Genomic DNA, 18,447 nt, shown 5'->3' with positions numbered 1-18,447 from the left:
TTTTTTTTTTTTTTTTGAGAAAGAGTCTCACTTTGTGGCCCTCAGTAAAGTGCTATGGCATCACAGCTCACAGGAACCTCAAACTCTTGGACTCAAGGAATGCTCTTGTCTCAGCCTCCTGAGTAGCTGGGACTACAGGCACCTGCCACAATGCCCAGCTAATTTATTTAGAGATGGGGTCTCACTCTAGCTCAGGCTGGTCTTGAACTCATGAGCTCAGGCAATCTGCCCACCTCAGCCTCCCAAAGTGCTGGGATTGCAGGCATGAACCACTGTGCCCGGCCCCTTGCCATAGCACCCTGAGGCATAGTTGGAGTAGAGGCTGGGATTTAGGTGTGATGTCAAAAGGCAAAGTTTGGAGGAAAGCATAGCAAAAAGAAGGCACAGCCTAGACAAAACTACTGAGGTGGGAGAGCTCAAGATGTATTTGGAGAATACAAAAAACCCCTCTGGGCCAGAGTGATAGACATTGAGGTGGACAATGAGAAGGAGAGGAGAGAACATGTCAGAAGGGGAGTGGAAGTCTGGTTTGGAAGGTTCCAAAGCAGCCCCAGAAGTCTGGGCCTTCATTGTGGAGGCCATGGGGGAAGAGAGGCATGAAGAGAAATCTCTGCAGTTGGTGTGTGGTGAGTGGAAGGGACAGGAGGCCAGGGACCAGTAAGGAGGCTGTTGCAATAGGCTGGGAAAGGGAAGGGAGCTGGCTGGAGCACGGGGCAGCAGGGCGGGCCGGGCTGGGGGAGGCAGCCTCTCGGGGCTCCTTAGGGGCGGTCCTGAGCCTGGGCCAAGGGTGTGGCGAGCCCAGTCATGATTCGGGCAATGGCCAGTGTGGGGGTGTCTGAGGGGACAGCTACGGGGTGTCTGAGGGGACAGCTACAGGCTGTCTGGCAAGTGAGTCGGTCAGATCAGAGGTCAAGACCCCAGCCTCAGTGGGGGTGAGGGGTTAGGGGACAGGCAAGTGAAGCAGGAGGAGGAGGGTCAGAGGCTAAATTCCAGATGTGCTGGCTGGGCCTACTTGCCAGTGGAGGGAAGCCTGGCTTGGGGACGGGGGGGGGGGGTGGAGAGGGAAGGAGGGCATCCCTGGCTTCAGCAAGGCTAAGGGTTTAGTGGATAGAAAATGTAACTTGGAGATGCACCTGGGTGCCCAGCTTGGGAGGGTACATGCACCAGCACTCACCAGCCCTCTCCAGGTTAGGTGAGGTAGGGTTGAGGCTGCCTAAGAACTTTCTGATCTAGTCAGAATGTGGGGTGCATTGGGCACAGCATCAGGAATCTGGATGTGAGGAGCTGGAGAGGGGCTTGGTTGTGGTCTTATACTTCCTGCTACTCTGAGCCTAGCTCAGAGAAGATGCTAATTGATGTGATAAATGCTTAGAGGGTGGGTGAGTGGATATATGGTTGTATGGATAGATGCATGGATAGTGTATGGATGGGTGAATGGTGTATGGATCATGGATGCAAGGATAGGTGGAAGGATGATTAGGTAGGAGGATGAGTAGATGGATAGACAGGTGGATAGAGAGAAGGGTATAAAAATGAGTAAGTGCATGAATGGTAAGTGGGTGGTTGTATGAATGACAAGATGCCAAGATGTAGTGTTGGACACAAGGACACAGGATTCAGTGGGAGACCCTGGGCCAGGACAACTCACCCCACCACTGGCAGAGGTCTAGTGTGATGATTCCCCTGGTACCACATGGCCTGTGTTCTCTGCTGAGTCCTTTGCCAATGTGTCTCCCAGGCTGAGGGTGGGGACAGTGTACCTCCCAAGACCAGGCTAAGCTCACATGGGGGGTCAGGAAGCTGGGAAGCTTCCCTGATCTGTTTGTGGACCATTTGGGGAGAGCTCACCTCAAGAGGGGCATGGAAACAGAAGCCCCCCTACGGAGACTTGTCTTGCAGCCACTAGGACAAGCAGAAGGCAGATGAGGGTTTTGGATGCAGTGTGTGGGCCTGTGGGGGGTGAGGGTGGTCTGCAGAGGGCTGGCTCAAAGAAGGACCAGTGGAACAGTAGGGGTAGGGGTGGGGGTGTCTAGTGTGATTGGGGCGCCCCCTGGGCAGGCATCCTGGAGAGCCTTGGCATGCCAGGCTGCTGAGCCAGCACATTGCTTTGTATACAGATCACCTCCTTTCCTCCCTTTTCTTCTGTCCCCATCCCCCCATCTTCCTCTATGTCTAAATTCTTCCCAAACCACCCCAGCTTCGGGCTGTCAGGAGGAAGGGCTAATGGGTAGGCGGTAGGCGCCTGGTCTTGGGTGGGAGCCCGAGGAGGGGAGGTGGGAGAGGTCCTACCCCGGCAGTAGTAGGGGTGGGGAGGGAGCAATGACAGCCTCCTCCTCCTCCAAATGTGTTGGTGCCCCACCCTGTGTGCTTCTGGGTGGGTCAGTACTGCAGGAAAGGAGGCAGCGGTGCTGGGGCCTGGACGGGTGGGAGAGAGTGGCTTGGGGAAGGGGTCCGAGGAAGAAGGGGTGTTAGCCAGCCCAGGCCTAGCCCCTGATATCTTGACAGGTGGAAGAGGCTGAGGTTGGGGTGGTGTCTTTGCTGTGAAGAGAGAGACCTTGTCTGTGTTCGTGGGTGCACAGCCATGTGCTTGCATGTACGTGCATGTGTGTGTGCACAGCTGGTGATGTGTGTCCCCTGTCCACACCTGTGCCCACAGCTGTGAGAGAGAAGCATTGGCTGTCTCCAATAGCCCAACTGGGGCCAGTTTGGCCCCAGTTCCCTTTCTTAGCAGACACATGATCTGAACATCTGGTCACATCTGCCCATAAGAAAGAGAGTCCTAGAGCATGTCAGAGTTAGAAGGGTCCAAGTCCCCAACTCATTATACAAATAGCCCTTCTCAGGGACAGTTTCCTCATCTGTGCAAAGGGACTCTGTGGTCCCTGTCCCAGTTTACTGAGCACTTCTTTGGTATCCACGCTGAAAGTCCCATGTCCTGGGGAACCCCCCTCCAGTCCTAGGCAGGCATCACACATGCCACATCCTATTCCTTGCTGCTGCATCTCAGCCTCCCTGAGCCCACCTCTGGAGCCTCTTCTTCCTGTCTAGTGCCTCCCTCCTACCTCCTCTCTGTGTCGCTCCATCCTTCTCTCTTGCTGCCAGCTCTCTTTCTCCCTCTTGCTTTCTCTTCCCTCTCTGTCTCCTCTCCTGCTGCCAGGATTGTTCCCTCACTGGTTTCTGGGGTCTGTCTCTCTGTTCTCTGCTCACTTCCTTTCCATCTCCAGAGTCACCCTGTCTCTGGCTAGGCACCTTCCCTGGGAGGTCCAGGCCAACCTCCTCTCTCCTTGCACTGTGTCCCCCAGGACTGGCTGGAGCAGGAGCCAGGTCCAGGGGCTATGACCAGGCCTGGAAGGGGAACCCAAGCAGACATGATATTTATGTTAGGACTTCAAAGTGGAGCAGAGGCTGTGGTGGGGGTGGAGAGGGTGGGAGGGGTTGGTGAGAAAAAGCTAGACTGAGGTCAGTGCAGGCTCCTCTCTTCTGAGGGTCTCCTTGGTGACATACACCTCCCTCGTGGGACACTGAGACCTGAGTAGGGACCGAATGGGCTATTTTGGTACAGAGTTCCCAGAAAGGCACTTCCTGTGCCCCTGCCTGCCCCCAGCCCTATCCTTTCTTCCTGTCACCCTGCAGCTGGGTCTGGGTGTCTTCAACCTCTACCTCCTCTGAGCATCAGCCTGGCCTGGGAGGCAGGGGGGTCTGGAGGTGCCAGGAGCAGAGGCCTCAATCTCAGCAGGAAAACATCCCTGGCGGTGGGACAGCTATGTGTTCTGGGTTCTGGCAGGGCTTCCCCTGGCAGGGCAGTGCGGGTCTGTAACCCTGTCGGCTCCAATGGGGCAGGCAAGACCAGCCCTTTGGGGCCTCTGGAGTCCATTTGGACTACCTGCTCGATGGCCTAAGATGAACTATGAGGGTCACTCCACCCCTGCCCCCACACTTGGCCTAATCCCTGCTAAAGACACCCAGCAGCTGGGACCAGGAAGGAGTGGGGTCAGGGGCCTAGGCCCTGGGTGGGGTGGGCAGGAAGCACTGATTGTCTCATCTTGTGGCTTAGCTCTGCGTCCTAGGCCCCTCCTGGGAGCCTTACCCCACTGCCATCTCTTCAGGATGGGACATCCCCTCAAGAAGCCCCCCGACCCCAGATTGGAGCTTCTTCTTGACCCAGACCAGGATCCTGGTCCAACGCCCACCCAGGCCCCCAAGCTCCAGCTCTTAGGCCAGAGCCCCCTCCTAGGTCCTCCCCAGGCGCTCCTAGTGAATCACTCAGGCTGGAATCTGATGAGCTCAGACAGCCCCGCCCAGTGCTGCCTGCCTCTGCCTCTGGCCTGGCCAGTGGGGTCACCATGCCTCTCACAGGGGTCTTCTCAGCAACTCACCCCTACTGGGAGCCACCATGGGCTGGGGTGGGTGTGCAGCGGCAGGAGTAGCCAGGGCTGGGAGTGAGATGAGTCAGGAGCCAGGCTGATACCACTTCTTTCTGCTCAGAGTATAAAAGGTATGTCTGTGCCTCTGGGTGTGGGCGACAGATGCCCGAGTGTTTTCACACCTGCAGTGCTTGCCCAGGAAGAGGATGCTGTGTGCTGTGTCTGAGTGGAGGGTTTGGGGTGTCAGTGACAGTTCTGCATGGGGAGGTCTAAGTGTGTCATGGGGTCTCTGTGACACATGTCTCTGTGCCAGCTTGTCCCCGAGTGTGTCATATTTGCGTGTCACCTTGTGCATGTCAGGGAGTCACACTCTGAACCTGAAAGTGAAGGTGTTGAGGACATATTTCTGTGTTTGCAGATCTAGGGATGTCTGAGTGGGTGTTTGGTCTGTCAGGGAACTGGAGGAGGGGCACCTGTGTGTCCTTGTGTCCTGTCCAGTAGAACATGAACAGAAAGATGCCAGGGTGTGCCACTAACCCTGGGAATGCCCGAGTGGTGTCATGCATGCCTGTGGCTGGGTGTCACACTCTGTGTGTGGGAATGTGGGTCAGAGTGTTACTGTGTGTTGCACTGTGGGCGTGAGCACAGGTCTCAAGGCCAAGGCAAGCTGTTAAACCCTGTGTGGAAGGTGGCCAGGATGGTGGTGTGTGTCTCAGTGATTGCTTTCCACCTACCCCACTGCTAGAACCTGGGCTTAGCAGCCTCTCCCACACCCCATTCGCGGGATCCTTGTGCCAGGACGTCGCGGGGCCCGGCTGCGGGGCTCCTCTCCTGTCACCAGGCCTGCAGGTCCCGGGGTGGCCTGAGTCTTAGAGACCGGCGCGGGCCTAGGAGTGGGGCGCACTCGCCTCCTGGCGGCGGCGATGGAGAGCACACTGTCCCGTTCCCCCCAACAACGCCGGAAACGAGCTGAGTCTTCCCAATCAATCCTTACAGGTCTATTAATATTCCCTAAGTGCCAGTTCCTGTCCAGGCATTGTTCTAGGCCCTTGAGATTAAGCTGGGAACAAGGCCTAGTTGGCACTGGCATTCTGGTGAGAAAGAGAGACAATAAACTCAGGAAAAACTAAAGTGACTTAGGAGCTCTTTTTGCAACCTTCACCGGCAAGGAAATGATTTGACTGCTACTCAACAGGCCCAAGTCAGGGTCTGGTCCTGACGGCAGCAGGAGATGCTGGGTCACCACCGCAGCTCTTGGAGCCCTGGCTTCCTTTTCCATGAGGACAAAAGACATGGCAGGTCGGGGAGCAAGGCGCAGAATCCCCAGAGGGATGTCTGCTGTTGCCCAGATCTCTGGAAGGATGGACACTTAGCTGCTTCCTTCCACTGGGGCTGTGGGTGCTTGGTCCATAAAGGACACTCGACAGATTACTGCTGAGGGGACCCACAAGCGAGTCCTGTTTGGGAGGATGTCTCAGTCCTTTGCCCTGTAACAAGCCACTTGCCTGAGCAAGTTTCCTTATCTGTGAAGTGGAACTAGTGAGACTGCCCCGCCTGGAGGCCCTGCCCCTATGTCATGACCTAGTTGCTCCTGGTTTGGCCTGGCCTCCTGGCCAGTCAGACTCTTTTTTTTTTTTTTTTTTTTTTTTTGAGACAGAGCCTCAAGCTGTCCCCCTGGGTAGAGTGCCGTGGCATTACAGCTCACAGCAACCTCCAACTCCTGGGCTCAAGCGAGTCTCCTGCCTCCGCCTCCCAAGTAGCTGGGACCACAGGCGCCCGCCACAACGCCCGGCTATTTTTTGGTTGCAGCCGTCATTGTTGTTTGGCGGGTCCGGGCTGGGGATTTGAACCCGCCACCTTAGGTGTATGTGGCTGGCGCCTTAGCCGGTTGAGCTATAGGCGCCGAGCCATCAGACTCTTGAGATTAATTAAATTCCCCAGGCAGTGGGCAGGCCTGGTCAGGGCTCCAGTGAGACATGGGTGTGGACATGCCCAATTCCTAGAGTTCAGGACTTACAACTGAGCAGGGCAAGGGAGGGAAGGGCCCAGAACCTGGTCCTATGAGCCCAGCTCCATGTGAGGCCCTTGGGGTCCTCTGAGCACTCCCTGCCAACATTCCAGGTCCTTCCTCTGGGACTGAACTTGATCCACTCCATGTTTGGTTCCCAGAACCCAGCTCCTCCTTCCTTCCCCAGGCTACCACCTCGCTGCCCCTCACCCCTAGTTACCAAGCTCCAGTAGGTCTGGAGGTTTATTAAGTGCCATAGGGTGCACAGCACTGTACCGTACAAAGCACTGGGGGTGGGGAGGGAGGGAGGGAAAACAGATAGAAGCAAAGTAACCTCCTGCCAGCGAGAGGCTGAGGAAGGACGTGGAAGTGAGGAGGCAGAGCTGCCACACGTGGGCACCAGTGTCCACAATTTGCACCTCGCTGTCGTGTCTGACATGAGGGTTGCTGTCCCTTCGTGATGAGCACCCAATGGGACAGTCTCTAAAACTGGCTGGGTCCTCTATCAGGGATGACTCCTTCCTGGGCAGTAGTCCCTAGAGGTTAGCTTCACCCAAACCCCCAATTCCAAGGGACCTGATGGCCAGCAAGCTCTGCCCCAGTGCTGCCCCCAGGTTATCTGGTGGCTGTTGGAGTGTAAGGCCAGTGATCACCTCTGCTGTGTCTCTGAGCTGTCTTCACCCCTCAGCAGTCACCCACCCAGCAGCTTCCTGGGCCGAACATGCCACCTTGTGGTTGAGGGATGCCAGTTTTTTGCTAACATCTGCTGCTTACTCTGGGCACTCCTTTGGGGCTGCCCTGGCCTTGAGGGTTAATTTGTTAGGGCTTAAATGGGGGAGTTGGAGCCTAACACCCTGGTTTGAGTGACGTCCCAGGAGTCACCTTCCTGAACCTCAGTAGGGCTAACAAGCCCTGCCTATTCCCACACACAGGGCCAAGAGTTTAGTGCAGAGAAAATGGCTTCTGAGCCCTACTCTTCATGTTGGAAGCTTACTCTGCCTGCTGTGGGCATGCCCAATTTCTCTGGGATGCTGGAGTGCCTGGGACGACTTCTGATCTTGGGGACAAGACTAGAACTTGGGTGCTTTCTCCCTGGACTGACCGGCATAGCCCCAGAAAGGGACAGCCCTGCTCTGCAGGGAGCAGACTCTTGGAAGAGAACTCCTTCCCTCCCTCTTTCCCTAGTCTGGGCTCTGTTTTGTAGCAAAATCATCCATTTTGACTCCTGGACCACTTAGGAGAGGGGCACAGCAGGTATCTTATCCCCATTGGACAGGTGACAATTCTGATAATTAAAGAGGAGGGTCCTCCCAAAGGCCCAAGGCAGGGCCCATTCTGCTGCCTCCCTGACACACAGAAGTGGTTGTAGCCTTTCAAGGCCTGGAAGCCCCCACCTGGGCTGTGCCCATGGGGGAAGGTGCAAAACGAACTGGGACAACCAGAGGCTGGCATCAGCTGGATTTGTCCTCAGTTGGCACACCCACCACTGTGGCTGGCTAGCCTCCAGCTGGGGGAGAAAAACGAGGCAAGGGGTCTCAGGCACATAATCCAGGGGTCGACCCTCCTCATCAGTTACTTCAACCCCTCAGAAGTGGCCATTGTGTTCCTAGCAGGTGGACTTGTGAGAGGAGTATTAGAGAACTGTGGAAGGCAGACACAGGAGAGGGCCCAGGTGGGGGTAAACAAGGAGGCAGTGGCCAGGGTGATGGCTCTGAAAGACCTTTCCAGCAGGCTCAGAGTCTTCTGCCCCAAAGGATCCTTTAGCCACTTCTAGCTACTCTTCAGCTGTCTGGCTTCCCTTAGCCCCTGACTCCCCTGGCTGAGCAGGGCTGCCCCTGGCCTGGCCCTCGTTGTCTTCAGCAGTTGTCTTAGGCTCTCCCATCCTGTCCCTGGGACTGGCTTTCATCCCAATGTCCCCATCTCCCTGGCCCCCTTTCTCCACTTCTGGCTGCCCACTGCCCTCCTCTGATGCAGTCCCCTGGGTCTCAGGCCACTCTGCCCGGCGGTAGACGAGGTAGCCAGTAGTGGGCAGTCGGTGGGCCAAGGCTCCAGGAGGCAGGTGGTGGTAGCCCTGCTCCTTGTACAGGAAGAGGCTGAAAGTGTCGGGCTGGGTCACTCGGAACTTGGTGGCACAGAGCTGGTTCAGGGTGGTGATGGAGGCCCCTGGGGGCACAGCCAGGGTTTTGGAGGTACAGCCACTGCTGGGGTCCTGATAGGCTACTCGGAGGAGGTGCTATGCAGGAGAAGAAGCGAAAAAAGATATTCAGCCCTGCCTGGCATGCCACGCAGGGACAGGGGTGGGGTAAATCCAGTGGCAGATCCAGCTGGCAAAAGCTTTGTGAGCTCCAAGGGTGGGCTTGTGGGCACTGCAGGTTAAGCACTCAGCCTGCATTAGCTCACACAGTCCTTGTACCAGCCCTAGGAGGTAGATACTAATATCCCATCTTGGAGAGAACTGAGGCACAAATTGTTTAAGTAAATTGCCCAAGCTCTCACAGCCAACAAGTGGTAGTGCCAGGACTAGAATCCAGGAGCTGGCTGCAGAGTGTGGACTAATCTTAGCTAAGGCTGGGACTAAGTAGAAAGGTACAGGGCAGTGATGGTGTCTAGCTCTGAGGATAACTGGGCAGAGCAGGATGAGAGGGAGAGTGGTTATGTGGCTGAAACCAGGGGAGGCAGAGCCCTGGCTGGGGGCTGGAGGTCCCCTTCCCTTCCCTACATCCTGTTTCCTCCTCTGTAAAAGGAGAATAGTAACAGCCCCGCCTTCAGAGTTCCTGTGGTGATTCAGGGATGCTTCTCCTAGAGCACCCAGCATAAAAGGGCTAGCTATAACATTAGGATAGGGTGCTTCTTCTCTTGCAGAGTGACCTAGCAGTAGCCCTATCCCCTTGCTAGGCCTCACTGGGAAAAGGAGGGGGCCTTGCTGGTTCCAGGGGCCCTCTGGGCTTGGCTGGTTTGGGGAGGTGCAGTGGAGGGCCTGTTACCTGGAAGCTGTGGGTGGCAGGCAGGCAGCGTTGCTCCCAGAGGCTGAGGGAGCGCTGTAGTTCCTGTGAGGGGCTCAGCGGGAGGGTAGGGGCAGGGGCCTGGTCCAGGCTGCTTAGCAGAGCCAGGCTGGCTGAGAGGCTGGTCAGGTAGTAGCCGCCTGGGACACAGGGGAAGAAGGCAGGTTGGGCTGAGTGTGGGGGATTGGCTCTTTCTTCCCTTCTGGGCTTCTCAGGGCCAGTGCAGCAGCCAGTGCCCCCCAGAGGCGGGGTCTCTTACCTTCTCCAGTGAGCAAAGTGGGCTCCAGCAGCTCTGACATATACTCGGCCTCCAGCAATAGGTCAGGGAGGTCACAATGGGCCAAGACGAGGCTCAGCAGTGGTAGGAACTCATCAGCACCAGCACCCTCCCCTATGGGGACATGGTAAGGGAGAAGCTGCAGGCTCTCCTGGAGGCCCAGGGTCAGAGGATAATCCTTATCTTAGATGGTGACCCCTCCCCTCTGCCTGCCAGGCCCTAACAATGTGGTCTCTGCAGCAAGCTGGTGGAGTGGCTGTGGAGAGGGTGCCTCCTGCAAGGTGGGAGGGTGGGCTCATGCTCTCCTGCTGTGCTGTTCCAGGCCCTGGGAGCCTAGGGCCTGCCTCTGACTCAGAGGGGCAGGCAAGTGGAGGTGTGGAGGGGACATACCCTCCTGGGCCCTCAGAGCAGTGTAGAGCAGCTTGCAGGCCTGCAGGAGCCGCTTGACCTGGGCACTGGGTGAGTAGGTGCAGAGCAGCTGCAGCAGCTTCTGGCGCACCTGCTCTATGTCTGCTGGGGAGGGTAGGCTCAGGTGGGATCCAAAGGCCCCAGGGCCCTGGGCCCGGGCCAGTCGGAGGCCCTCAGCCAGGCGGCCCAAGGAGCCATTCGTGGAAAGCCGGCGCCGAAGGTGTGCTGCCAGGATGGGCCGAAGAGGCTTGAGTACAGAGCGATGCAACGACTTCTCTAGAACATGTTCTGTGGAGGAGGGAGCAAGCAGGGGTTAAGGGCACAGGGCGGGGTAGGGGTGCAGAGCCCAGGGGAGAAGGGAGAAGGTGCAGAGCTGGGAGGAGAGGCGCAGCAGTGTGGAGTATAGAAGAAGGTCATGGAATTCACTCCAACAGTGGTGAGACAAGGTGGAAACAGAATCAGAGACAGGCTGGCATGTTGGAGGGGGATGGGAGAGTAGGGCGGTGACCCACTGGAGCGATGGACACAGGGGCAGAGCCAGCACAGGGCAGCTGGGGCCTCACCCAGCCTCTCCGGTGGCAGTAGCTTCTCTGGGCCCAGCTCAGCACTCAGCATGGCCCGGGCCCGGCTCAGCGCCTGGCGGATGCCCTGCAGCTCCTGGGACTCAGGTCCGGCCCGCACCTGGGTAAGTAAGTCCTGCACTAACTGGCCCACGGCTGTGTGGCGGTCCCGCATCAGTGCCATGGCTGCCCGGCCCACCTGATGCTCGGGCGCCAGTAGGGAGCAGAAGGCTGCACTCATGGACCGAAGCAGAGGCCGCCGGCGACCCAGGCGGGGTGAGGTCGCTGGGCTCCCCCAGGACTCCAGTGCCCCCTCCTCCTCAGAGCTGCTGGGGGAGCCGCAGTCCACCTCCTGGAGGGAAGGCAAGGGCGGGAGGCCAGGACCGCTGTCTCCTGGCACACGGTACCCCATTGAGTTCTCCCTTCGCAGCAGCTGGCGAGGGGGCAGCCTTTCCGTCTGGCTGGGGGCTACCCCTGGCAGCACGGGAACTGGAGGAGGCGGCACAGCAGGCGGAGACAGGGGGCTGGAGGTCTCTGTGGATACGCGTACTTTGAAGCTCCTCTTGAATTTCTCCCGCTTGGTGGGGCCCAGGTCCCCTGGGAACAGGGGATTGAAGAAACACAGGGCTGCTCCAGTACCCTGGTCCAGTTCTTGAGGGGACCGGGCCTTCAGCTGGGGCAGCAGCAGGCCTTCACATGGGCCCCTCCGAGCCTTGGTGTTGAGAGAGGAGCTCCAGAACTCTGGGGAAGAGAAACCAACCAGGCCTTGGGGACTGGCTAGGGGAGGGAGCCCAACCAAGAACAGACACAGGCTAAGGCTGGGTGTCACATGCTGTCCCTTCCCCTCTTGGCTTCAGCTTGTCCATCTGAGCAATGGGTGGCAGGACAGCCCTTACCAATGCCCAGATGGGAGATGGCCTCCAGCTCCTTGTGGGTGGCCGCCTGCTGGATGGCGCAGGGGAGCTGGAGTGGGAGAAGAAGGATATCCCTGGGGCCAGAGAGGGGAGCAAAGTCAGGATGAGGGAGGCTTGGGCCACAGGAGCAGAGAGGATGCTCTCTAGGCAGAAAGGCCCCTGTGGACACCAGGCGCCTGTGGGCAGACTCACCGGGCGTGGCAGTAGGCACAGATGAGCTGGATGAGGTCCGGGAACACGAGCTCTGAGCCCTCCAAGGAGATGCCTTTGAGAGGCGGGAAGTGAGGCGGTTCTCTGGGAACTCCCCCCTGCTTCCAGCCCCTTCCCGCCAGGCCAGCCCCTCTCACCGCCAGGGCTCTCCAGGATGTAGTGGCTGGAGACGAAGGAGGGGCCGCTGGCTTCAGGGAGCCGCACACACAGGGCCTGGCACTGGCGCGTGTTAGATTTCCGCACCAGAAATGTCTGCAAGTGGATTGGGGGGTTGGAAGCCTCAGGACCTCTGTGTCCAACCCCTCTCCCCAACCCCCTCCCTCCTGCCTTTGGCTGGCCAGTCCCTAGAGGTTGGGGGCAAGACTCACCCCCGGGGGCTCAGCCCTCAGCACGTGCAGCGCAGCTGCAGCATTGGCCTGAAGCTGCAGCCACACGGGACGGGTGAGCAGCAGCCGCTCCCGCAGGCTCACCACGCGCCCCGCCTGCTGGGGCCCACCTGCTTGCCTCCCGCTGGCATTGGGCATGTCATACAGCGGACACTGGGCTGGCCTGGAGGTGGATAGCCAGACCTGAGCAGTGGGCCAGGGACTTGGACCCTTGCCCACCCCCCACCCTATCCCTGGCTGCCCACGCCTCTGCTAGAGGATAGATCCTCTGCTTGCAGTCCCTCGCCACTGCTGCCAATATACTTCTAACTTCACTAACTTTTCTCTCTCCAGGTGCTCAGGCGAGAAGTTGACTAGGCTGGGGGCTCTGCGAGGGCCTGCTCCTGGCTCCCCAGGGGTTTCCATGGCTGGGAGCTCCTTCAGCTTCTGCTGGGACTCAGGAAGAGAATCCAGCCCTGAGGCACAGGCTCACACATTCCTGGTGAGTAACACTTCCTGAGGGCGGTCCGCCTGTCACACCCCGCCAGTTAACTCTTGTGTGTCCACCCCACCAGGCCTTCTCTGTTCTGGGCCTAGCCTCAAGGGGCAGGAATCCTCTCCCTGCTAGCTCTACTCTGTTGGTCCAGGCTTTGGAGCCACTTCCACACAGGGCCGCCCACAGCCTGGCAGATTTGACCCACCTCAAATCTCATGGGTGGACAGGAAGGGGTTAAGCAGAGCTGGTCTGTGTCCCCACAGGCCCAAGCCTCACCCTTGGGCCTATGGTCAGTCGCTCATCTGTCCACTGCCTTGGGGGCGGTCAGCCTTGTGAGATAGCACCCCCTATTGGTCACACATGACTCATTCCTGAGCCCAACCTGGGTTTTGGGATTTCACGTTGCCATGGAGAAAAGATGCCATGTCTCCATGGAAACTAACCCCTTTGCTTAACTGAGGTTCTGGGGGTGGTTCTGACAGCGCTAAGCAGGGGGAGTCTGGCTTTGAGGTCGTCAGCACATGGTGCTGCTGCCGGCTGCCTCCCACGCACACAGGCCACTATGGGCTGCTGCCCCAATCTGCCAAACAACCAGGGCAGGTGCAGACATGACTGGGCTCCAGGCACTGTGCACGCCCCCACCAGGCATCCTCCCTTCACACCATGTTGCTTGGGACTCTGCTCACTGGCACAGGCCAGTCCAGAGTCCAGCTCCCATGGGGTAGGGAGAGGGGTTGCCAAGCTGCAGGAGTGCAGGGGAGAGCATGCCTGCCTCAGGCACTCCCGACAGAAGCTCTTATTCCCTTGTGAGGTAAATCAGACACACAGGCACGCCAGAGTCCCAGGGAAGGTTTTAGTTGCAGTCCTCAGAGTCTGGGAGGGAGGTACCAAGAACCACCCTGAGGAAGCCTGGGGAGCCTGGCCTCTCACCCCCAACTCCAGCAAGTGTTCAGCCCCCGCCCCTCCAAATACTCCTACTCCTGGCTCTGAGTTCCCACACAGTGGGGCCTGCATCCCAGTGGCTAGAAGCCAGGGCCCAGGTAAGCAGCCTGGCACAGGGAGCATTAAGGATGCTGATGTTCAGGAGGGGTGGTGCTGCTCAGGGACACAGACAACAGTCTTGCCCGGCCAGGGTGGCTCAGGGCTACAGCTGTGCAGCCTGCAAGGAACACAGAGGAGTTGTCCATCCCAGTGACATCCATCCTACTGACGGCTGGAGGGCCTGCTGGGCAGAGCCGGACATGGCCGCCTGACTCTCTGCAGCAGGAAAACGTGAATCTGGGTTTGGTGCTAGTTGCTCCGAGGGAGCTCCTGGCTGTAAACAGGAAGGTCACGGTCCTGCAGATATGTGAGAAGCACAAAATTGTCACCCATGATTAGAAGCTGAACCAAGAAGGAAACAGCCACTTCTTGTGGGAGATGGAGGGGAGTGGCCTCATGGGAGAGTTCTGGGCAGCTCCATAGCCCTCACCTGTAGGTCCCAGCTAGGGTCTCTACCAATCCAAAGTCTTTCCACCATCCCCATGCTGGTTCCTGCTCCCCAAACTCCCTCAAGCCTCTCAAACCTAAACTGTCCTAACTTTCTCAGCCACCAACTCTGCTATGGCCACTGCCCCTCTCTGGGCTCCTCTCTTGAAGGCTGGGATGGGGAAGACAGGCAGCCCGACCGGCATGGTTCTTACCATCTGATTTTCTCTTCTGAGGGGACACAGCTGCCCTAGCCTGTGAGGGTGAGAAGAAAAGCCCCTGAGAGCCTCCACCACACTGGGCTCAGCACTGCACTGAGGGCTGGGAGCACAAGCCCCCGGCAGAGCCAGCCTGCTGCTCTACCACCTCCCCCACCCTCTGTACCACCAAAACCTGCCCTGGACAAGGAAGAGGCTGACAGATTAAAAGCCCCCCCGACCTGCCAGCTTCAAGCAAAGAGAGGTCTTGTGAGCTGATTGTGATCTAGGGAGCCTGGGCTGAAGCCATGGGGAATGAGGGGTGAGCAGAGAGCTCCCCAGGTCCTCCTGAAGCCCAGGCAGCAGTGGATCTGCTCTTTTTTTGAGAAAGTCTTTCTTTGTTACTCTGCTAAGAGTACACTGGTATCATAGTAGCTTATGGCAACCTCAAATTCCTGGGCCTAAGCAATCCTCCCACCTTGGTCTCCCAGAGTGCCAAGTTATATTATAGGCAGGACCCCTGCCTGGCTGGACCCACCTTTTTGATAGCTGTCCAGTCTTCCAGGATGTCGATCTCCTGCAGCATGTACACAATGTAAGGGCCTGTGACAGGGTCAAGGAAGCAGGGAAGCCGGTGGAGGGGGCAGGGGACAAGGATGTGGCCTGGGAGTCTGAGGACACCGTGTGGACTAGGGTTTGACTTAGGTTCCATTTCCTACCTCTCGGCCTCCTGATTCTGGAGGGCCCCACACCCCACCTCTATTTCCTTTGCTCACTCTCAGCTCCCTCCTTCAGGTCAGCTGCTGAGGCCCACTGTGCCCCCTCAGAACCTTGCTCCTTCTCCTATTCTATTCTGTCCCTCGTCTGGCCCCTTCCTTCAACTAAAAGACTCTGATCTCTTCCACCCTGAGACAACCCTCCTTTTCTCATCTGGCTCTCCACCTCATGTCTCCATGCCCTCATCTCCCTTTTGCTCCTCCAGTGACTACCTTCCAGATTCCTCCCTCTCTGCCTGGGCCTGCCCGCCAGCACCAGGCAGCTGTGATGACTGAAACTGGCTGCTGGAGAGCACCCCCAGGGAGGGCCCGCAGGGGGAATGTGGGCACAGTAGGCCCTGTACTAAAGGGCCCTGCCTGGGTGGGGCAGAGGCAGCTAGTCCCCACTGGGATAGGGGCACCCCCAAGGTAAGGCACAAGGTGCCCAGAGGGTGAAGCAAAGCCAGAGGTTCTGGGTCAAGACCTGGAGGGGCTTCACAGAAGTGACACTTGAGATGGGCCTGACCAGGCAGGGACAGGCAGGAATTCCAAGAGGGGGAAGTGAGTAGAGGCACTGGGGTGGGAGAGCCTGGGACCTATGCGAGTGAGACCAGGAGACAGAAAGGCCTCAAAGGCTAAATCTTACTCAGGCAATTCTGGGAGTCACTGAGTTGACATTTCTGTTTTTCTAGGGTCCATTTAGCACAGGGGAGACCCAGGACCTTCCGGGAAATTGCTGACAGCTGGATTTGCCTAGATATGGTCACGTGATGTCAAACCAGCATGAGTCTAGTTAGGGGTCCTCAAACTTTTTAAACAGGGGGCCAGTTCACTGTCCCTGAGACCGTTGGAGAGCTGGTCTGTAAGCCCTGGGATGAGTTGGCTGCTAAGCAGGACGGGCAGCGGCAGCAAAAACACCCGGCGGGCGAGATAAATGTCCTCAGCGGGCTGCATATGGCCCATGGGCCATAGCTTAAGGACCCCTGACAGTCTGACTATTCTCCATGTCCCTCCAACCCCCTCCCTGGGATCTTGAGTGGACCCTGGCGTCCTGCCCAGTTTCAGGCCGTCTTGGGTGAAAGGATACCAGAAACAAGAGGCGCCTTCTTCCTCTTGCTGGGTGGCAGAGAGTCCCAGGACTTCGAGCTGCCTCTGGCGTGTAGTTTGTCATCCCACCACTCTGTGCCCCAGACTGAAGTCAGGAGAGGGTATGGCCCACCAGATGTCCCTCCCCTGTAGCCTCTGCCCCCCTGTGCACCAGCTTGGGCTTCTCTCCCTGCTCTATCACACAGGTAGTAGACAGAGCCCTGGCCTTGGTGCTGCTCAGGTCCTGACTGTACAGCTGTGTGACCCTGGGAAACAGGCTATTGCGTTTCTGTGAACCTCAGTTAGTTTGTTTGTTTACAGATGGTGGGACAATGATGATTCCTGCCTCCCCACACAGGCACTGCTGACAGGGAGGGGACTGTGGCTAAGGGATGTGTGGCATTGCATTGGCAGGCCCAGGTCCAGAATGAGAGCAGGAGGCGGAAGAGGACACAGGACCCACTCTGCCTATGCCCCATTGTGTGCTGGGTCCTTGGCCAGCCCCTTTCCAGGCTGGTCTCATCCAGCCCGTATAGGGACCCCCATGGACTGTCTCCTTGTGCATCAAGGGAAGCTGAGGTCCAGAGAGAGGAGGGTGTAGGTGGGGACAGGCCCCTGTGCTCACCGGAGCTGAGGTCCAGGCTCTGGCGGTCCTCCTCCAGCCTCTGGATCCGCTCCTGCAGCTCCCCCTGCAGTGTGTCATAGAGCAGCAGCTTCTCACTCTGGAAGATGTGGGGTGGGTGGCTCAGCCAGGTGGGTTGGGAGGGGTACTTCAGGCCTCATTCCCAGGTGCCCAGGAGAGCTCACCTCCAGGTGCTGCCGGGCTCCCTGCAGCTCACACTCATACTTATTCCTGATCACATCCAGACAGAAGCCCTTGTAGATCCCTGCAAAGGGAGGCAGGAAGTGGGCCTGTTTGGCTGAGGGTCCTGGGGCCCATGAAGGTTTGGGAGAAAAGGGGAGGCAGGGCAGGACCAAGAGGGGAGGGGACAGGACACAGGCCAGCCCACAGACCTGCCACCTGAATGCGAATCTTGAGGCTCCGCTGCAGTCCTCCAAGAGGTTCTGTGTACTCGGGGGCTCTCTCAGCTCCCACTTCCTCCAGACGCAACCGCAGTTGACTGAGTCGTTCCCTGAACAATCTAGGAGGTAAGAGGTAGCCATGCACCCATGTGCTCACCACGTGCTCCCCCCCAGCTCCTGGGCAAACACAGACTATAGCCACTCCACAGCTCACTTGCTGGGGTCTGGCCTGCTGCCCAGAGACCTCGCCTGAGGTGTCCCCATGCTCACTTCTCCTTCAGCTCCGAGAACTGCTTCTCCAGATCCTGCATCTCACTGACACACTCACTGCGGCGCCTCTCATAGTCCTCGTCGTCCATCTCTGGGACAAGAGGCCAGTCAGGGCAGGCTCTGGGGAGGAGTGGCAGTGCTTGTGTGTGTACACACACGTGTGCACACAGAGGAACTCACCTGAGCTCTCCTCCTCTGACTCAGTCTGGCTGCCGCTCCGTTCTTCTTCACTCTCCTCCTCCTCCCCCCCATTCATTTCTGTGGCTGAATCGCCGTCTGCTTCCATGTCTCCTGTGTCTTTGCTTTGAGGCTGGATGGGCATCTCAGCTCTGGGAAAAGGAGTGAAGCCATCACTTATCACAGCCCATAGCTTAGTGGGAAAGAGGCAAAGTGAAGAATTTTTTTTTTTTTCCAACAGTCTCAAGCTATCATCCTGGACAGAGTGCCATGGCATCATAGCTCATAGCAACCTCCAACTCTTGGGCTCAAGATATCCTCTTGCCTCAGTTTTTCTAATTTTAGTAGAGACAAAGTCTCACTTTTGCTCAGGCTGGTCTCAAACTCATGAGCTCAACCAATCCACCTGTCTTGGCCTTCCAGAGTGCTAGGATTACAGGTGTGCCCAGACTCAAAGTGAAGAATTGAACCCAGCCCAACCCCAGATGGGGCAGCCAGGTAAGTGACTGGCCTCACCACACCCTGGACACACAAATGGCCTGAGAGCTGTGCAAACACTCCTGCCCTTGGACATTGTTGGTGGTCTCAATCTTAAGAATACTGGCCATGGCTTTGATCCCTAGATGTGAAAAGCCCAGGGGGCACTCCCCACCGCCTACGGGCCTGGGCCCACATTTCTGACAGGGCCTCTTAAGGGCCTTCACAGATTGGAATTGAATTACTGGTCTAGTTCCCCCACCCCACCATCTAATATCCAGTTCTTGCATGTCTACTTCCCTTCCTCTGCTCCTGCTGTTCCTTCTGCTTACAATACCCTTCACTTCTCTTCCTGATAACACCCTGCAATCCTCTTTTTTTTTTTTTTTTT

The 18,447-nt window shown here is 57.7% G+C and overlaps 2 protein-coding genes across 2 annotated transcripts in view; both read right to left on the bottom strand.

The window, feature by feature from the left end:
• Window positions 1-8,102: 8,102 nt before the first annotated feature.
• On the bottom strand, window positions 8,103-12,639 carry RIN1 (Ras and Rab interactor 1). Its single transcript, XM_003798355.3, has 10 exons — window positions 12,449-12,639; window positions 12,112-12,292; window positions 11,881-11,995; window positions 11,726-11,798; window positions 11,516-11,607; window positions 10,623-11,360; window positions 10,042-10,347; window positions 9,634-9,765; window positions 9,357-9,514; window positions 8,103-8,605 (listed from the first exon to the last, which is right to left on the bottom strand). The coding sequence occupies exons 1-10, from the start codon at window positions 12,532-12,534 to the stop codon at window positions 8,147-8,149; spliced, it is 2,340 nt and encodes a 779-aa protein (XP_003798403.1). The 5' UTR covers window positions 12,535-12,639; the 3' UTR covers window positions 8,103-8,146.
• A 798-nt stretch (window positions 12,640-13,437) lies between these two features.
• The window catches only part of BRMS1 (breast cancer metastasis suppressor 1), a 9,050-nt gene continuing 4,040 nt past the window's right edge, over window positions 13,438-18,447 (bottom strand). Inside the window, exons 2-10 of the mRNA XM_012810491.2 lie at window positions 17,583-17,731; window positions 17,403-17,493; window positions 17,124-17,251; window positions 16,917-16,996; window positions 16,735-16,831; window positions 16,111-16,203; window positions 14,807-14,871; window positions 14,287-14,326; window positions 13,438-13,942 (exon numbers count right to left, since the gene is read on the bottom strand). Coding sequence (XP_012665945.1) covers window positions 13,935-13,942; window positions 14,287-14,326; window positions 14,807-14,871; window positions 16,111-16,203; window positions 16,735-16,831; window positions 16,917-16,996; window positions 17,124-17,251; window positions 17,403-17,493; window positions 17,583-17,724 — 744 coding nt within the window. The 5' untranslated portion in view covers window positions 17,725-17,731 and the 3' untranslated portion in view covers window positions 13,438-13,934. The remainder of the gene's footprint in view (window positions 13,943-14,286; window positions 14,327-14,806; window positions 14,872-16,110; window positions 16,204-16,734; window positions 16,832-16,916; window positions 16,997-17,123; window positions 17,252-17,402; window positions 17,494-17,582; window positions 17,732-18,447) is intronic.

This window comes from Otolemur garnettii, unplaced genomic scaffold, assembly GCF_000181295.1.
Source record: "Otolemur garnettii isolate 467f Iridium unplaced genomic scaffold, OtoGar3 scaffold00134, whole genome shotgun sequence".
Classification (NCBI taxonomy): domain Eukaryota; kingdom Metazoa; phylum Chordata; class Mammalia; order Primates; family Galagidae; genus Otolemur; species Otolemur garnettii.
This window is presented reverse-complemented; position numbering and strand designations above follow the sequence as displayed.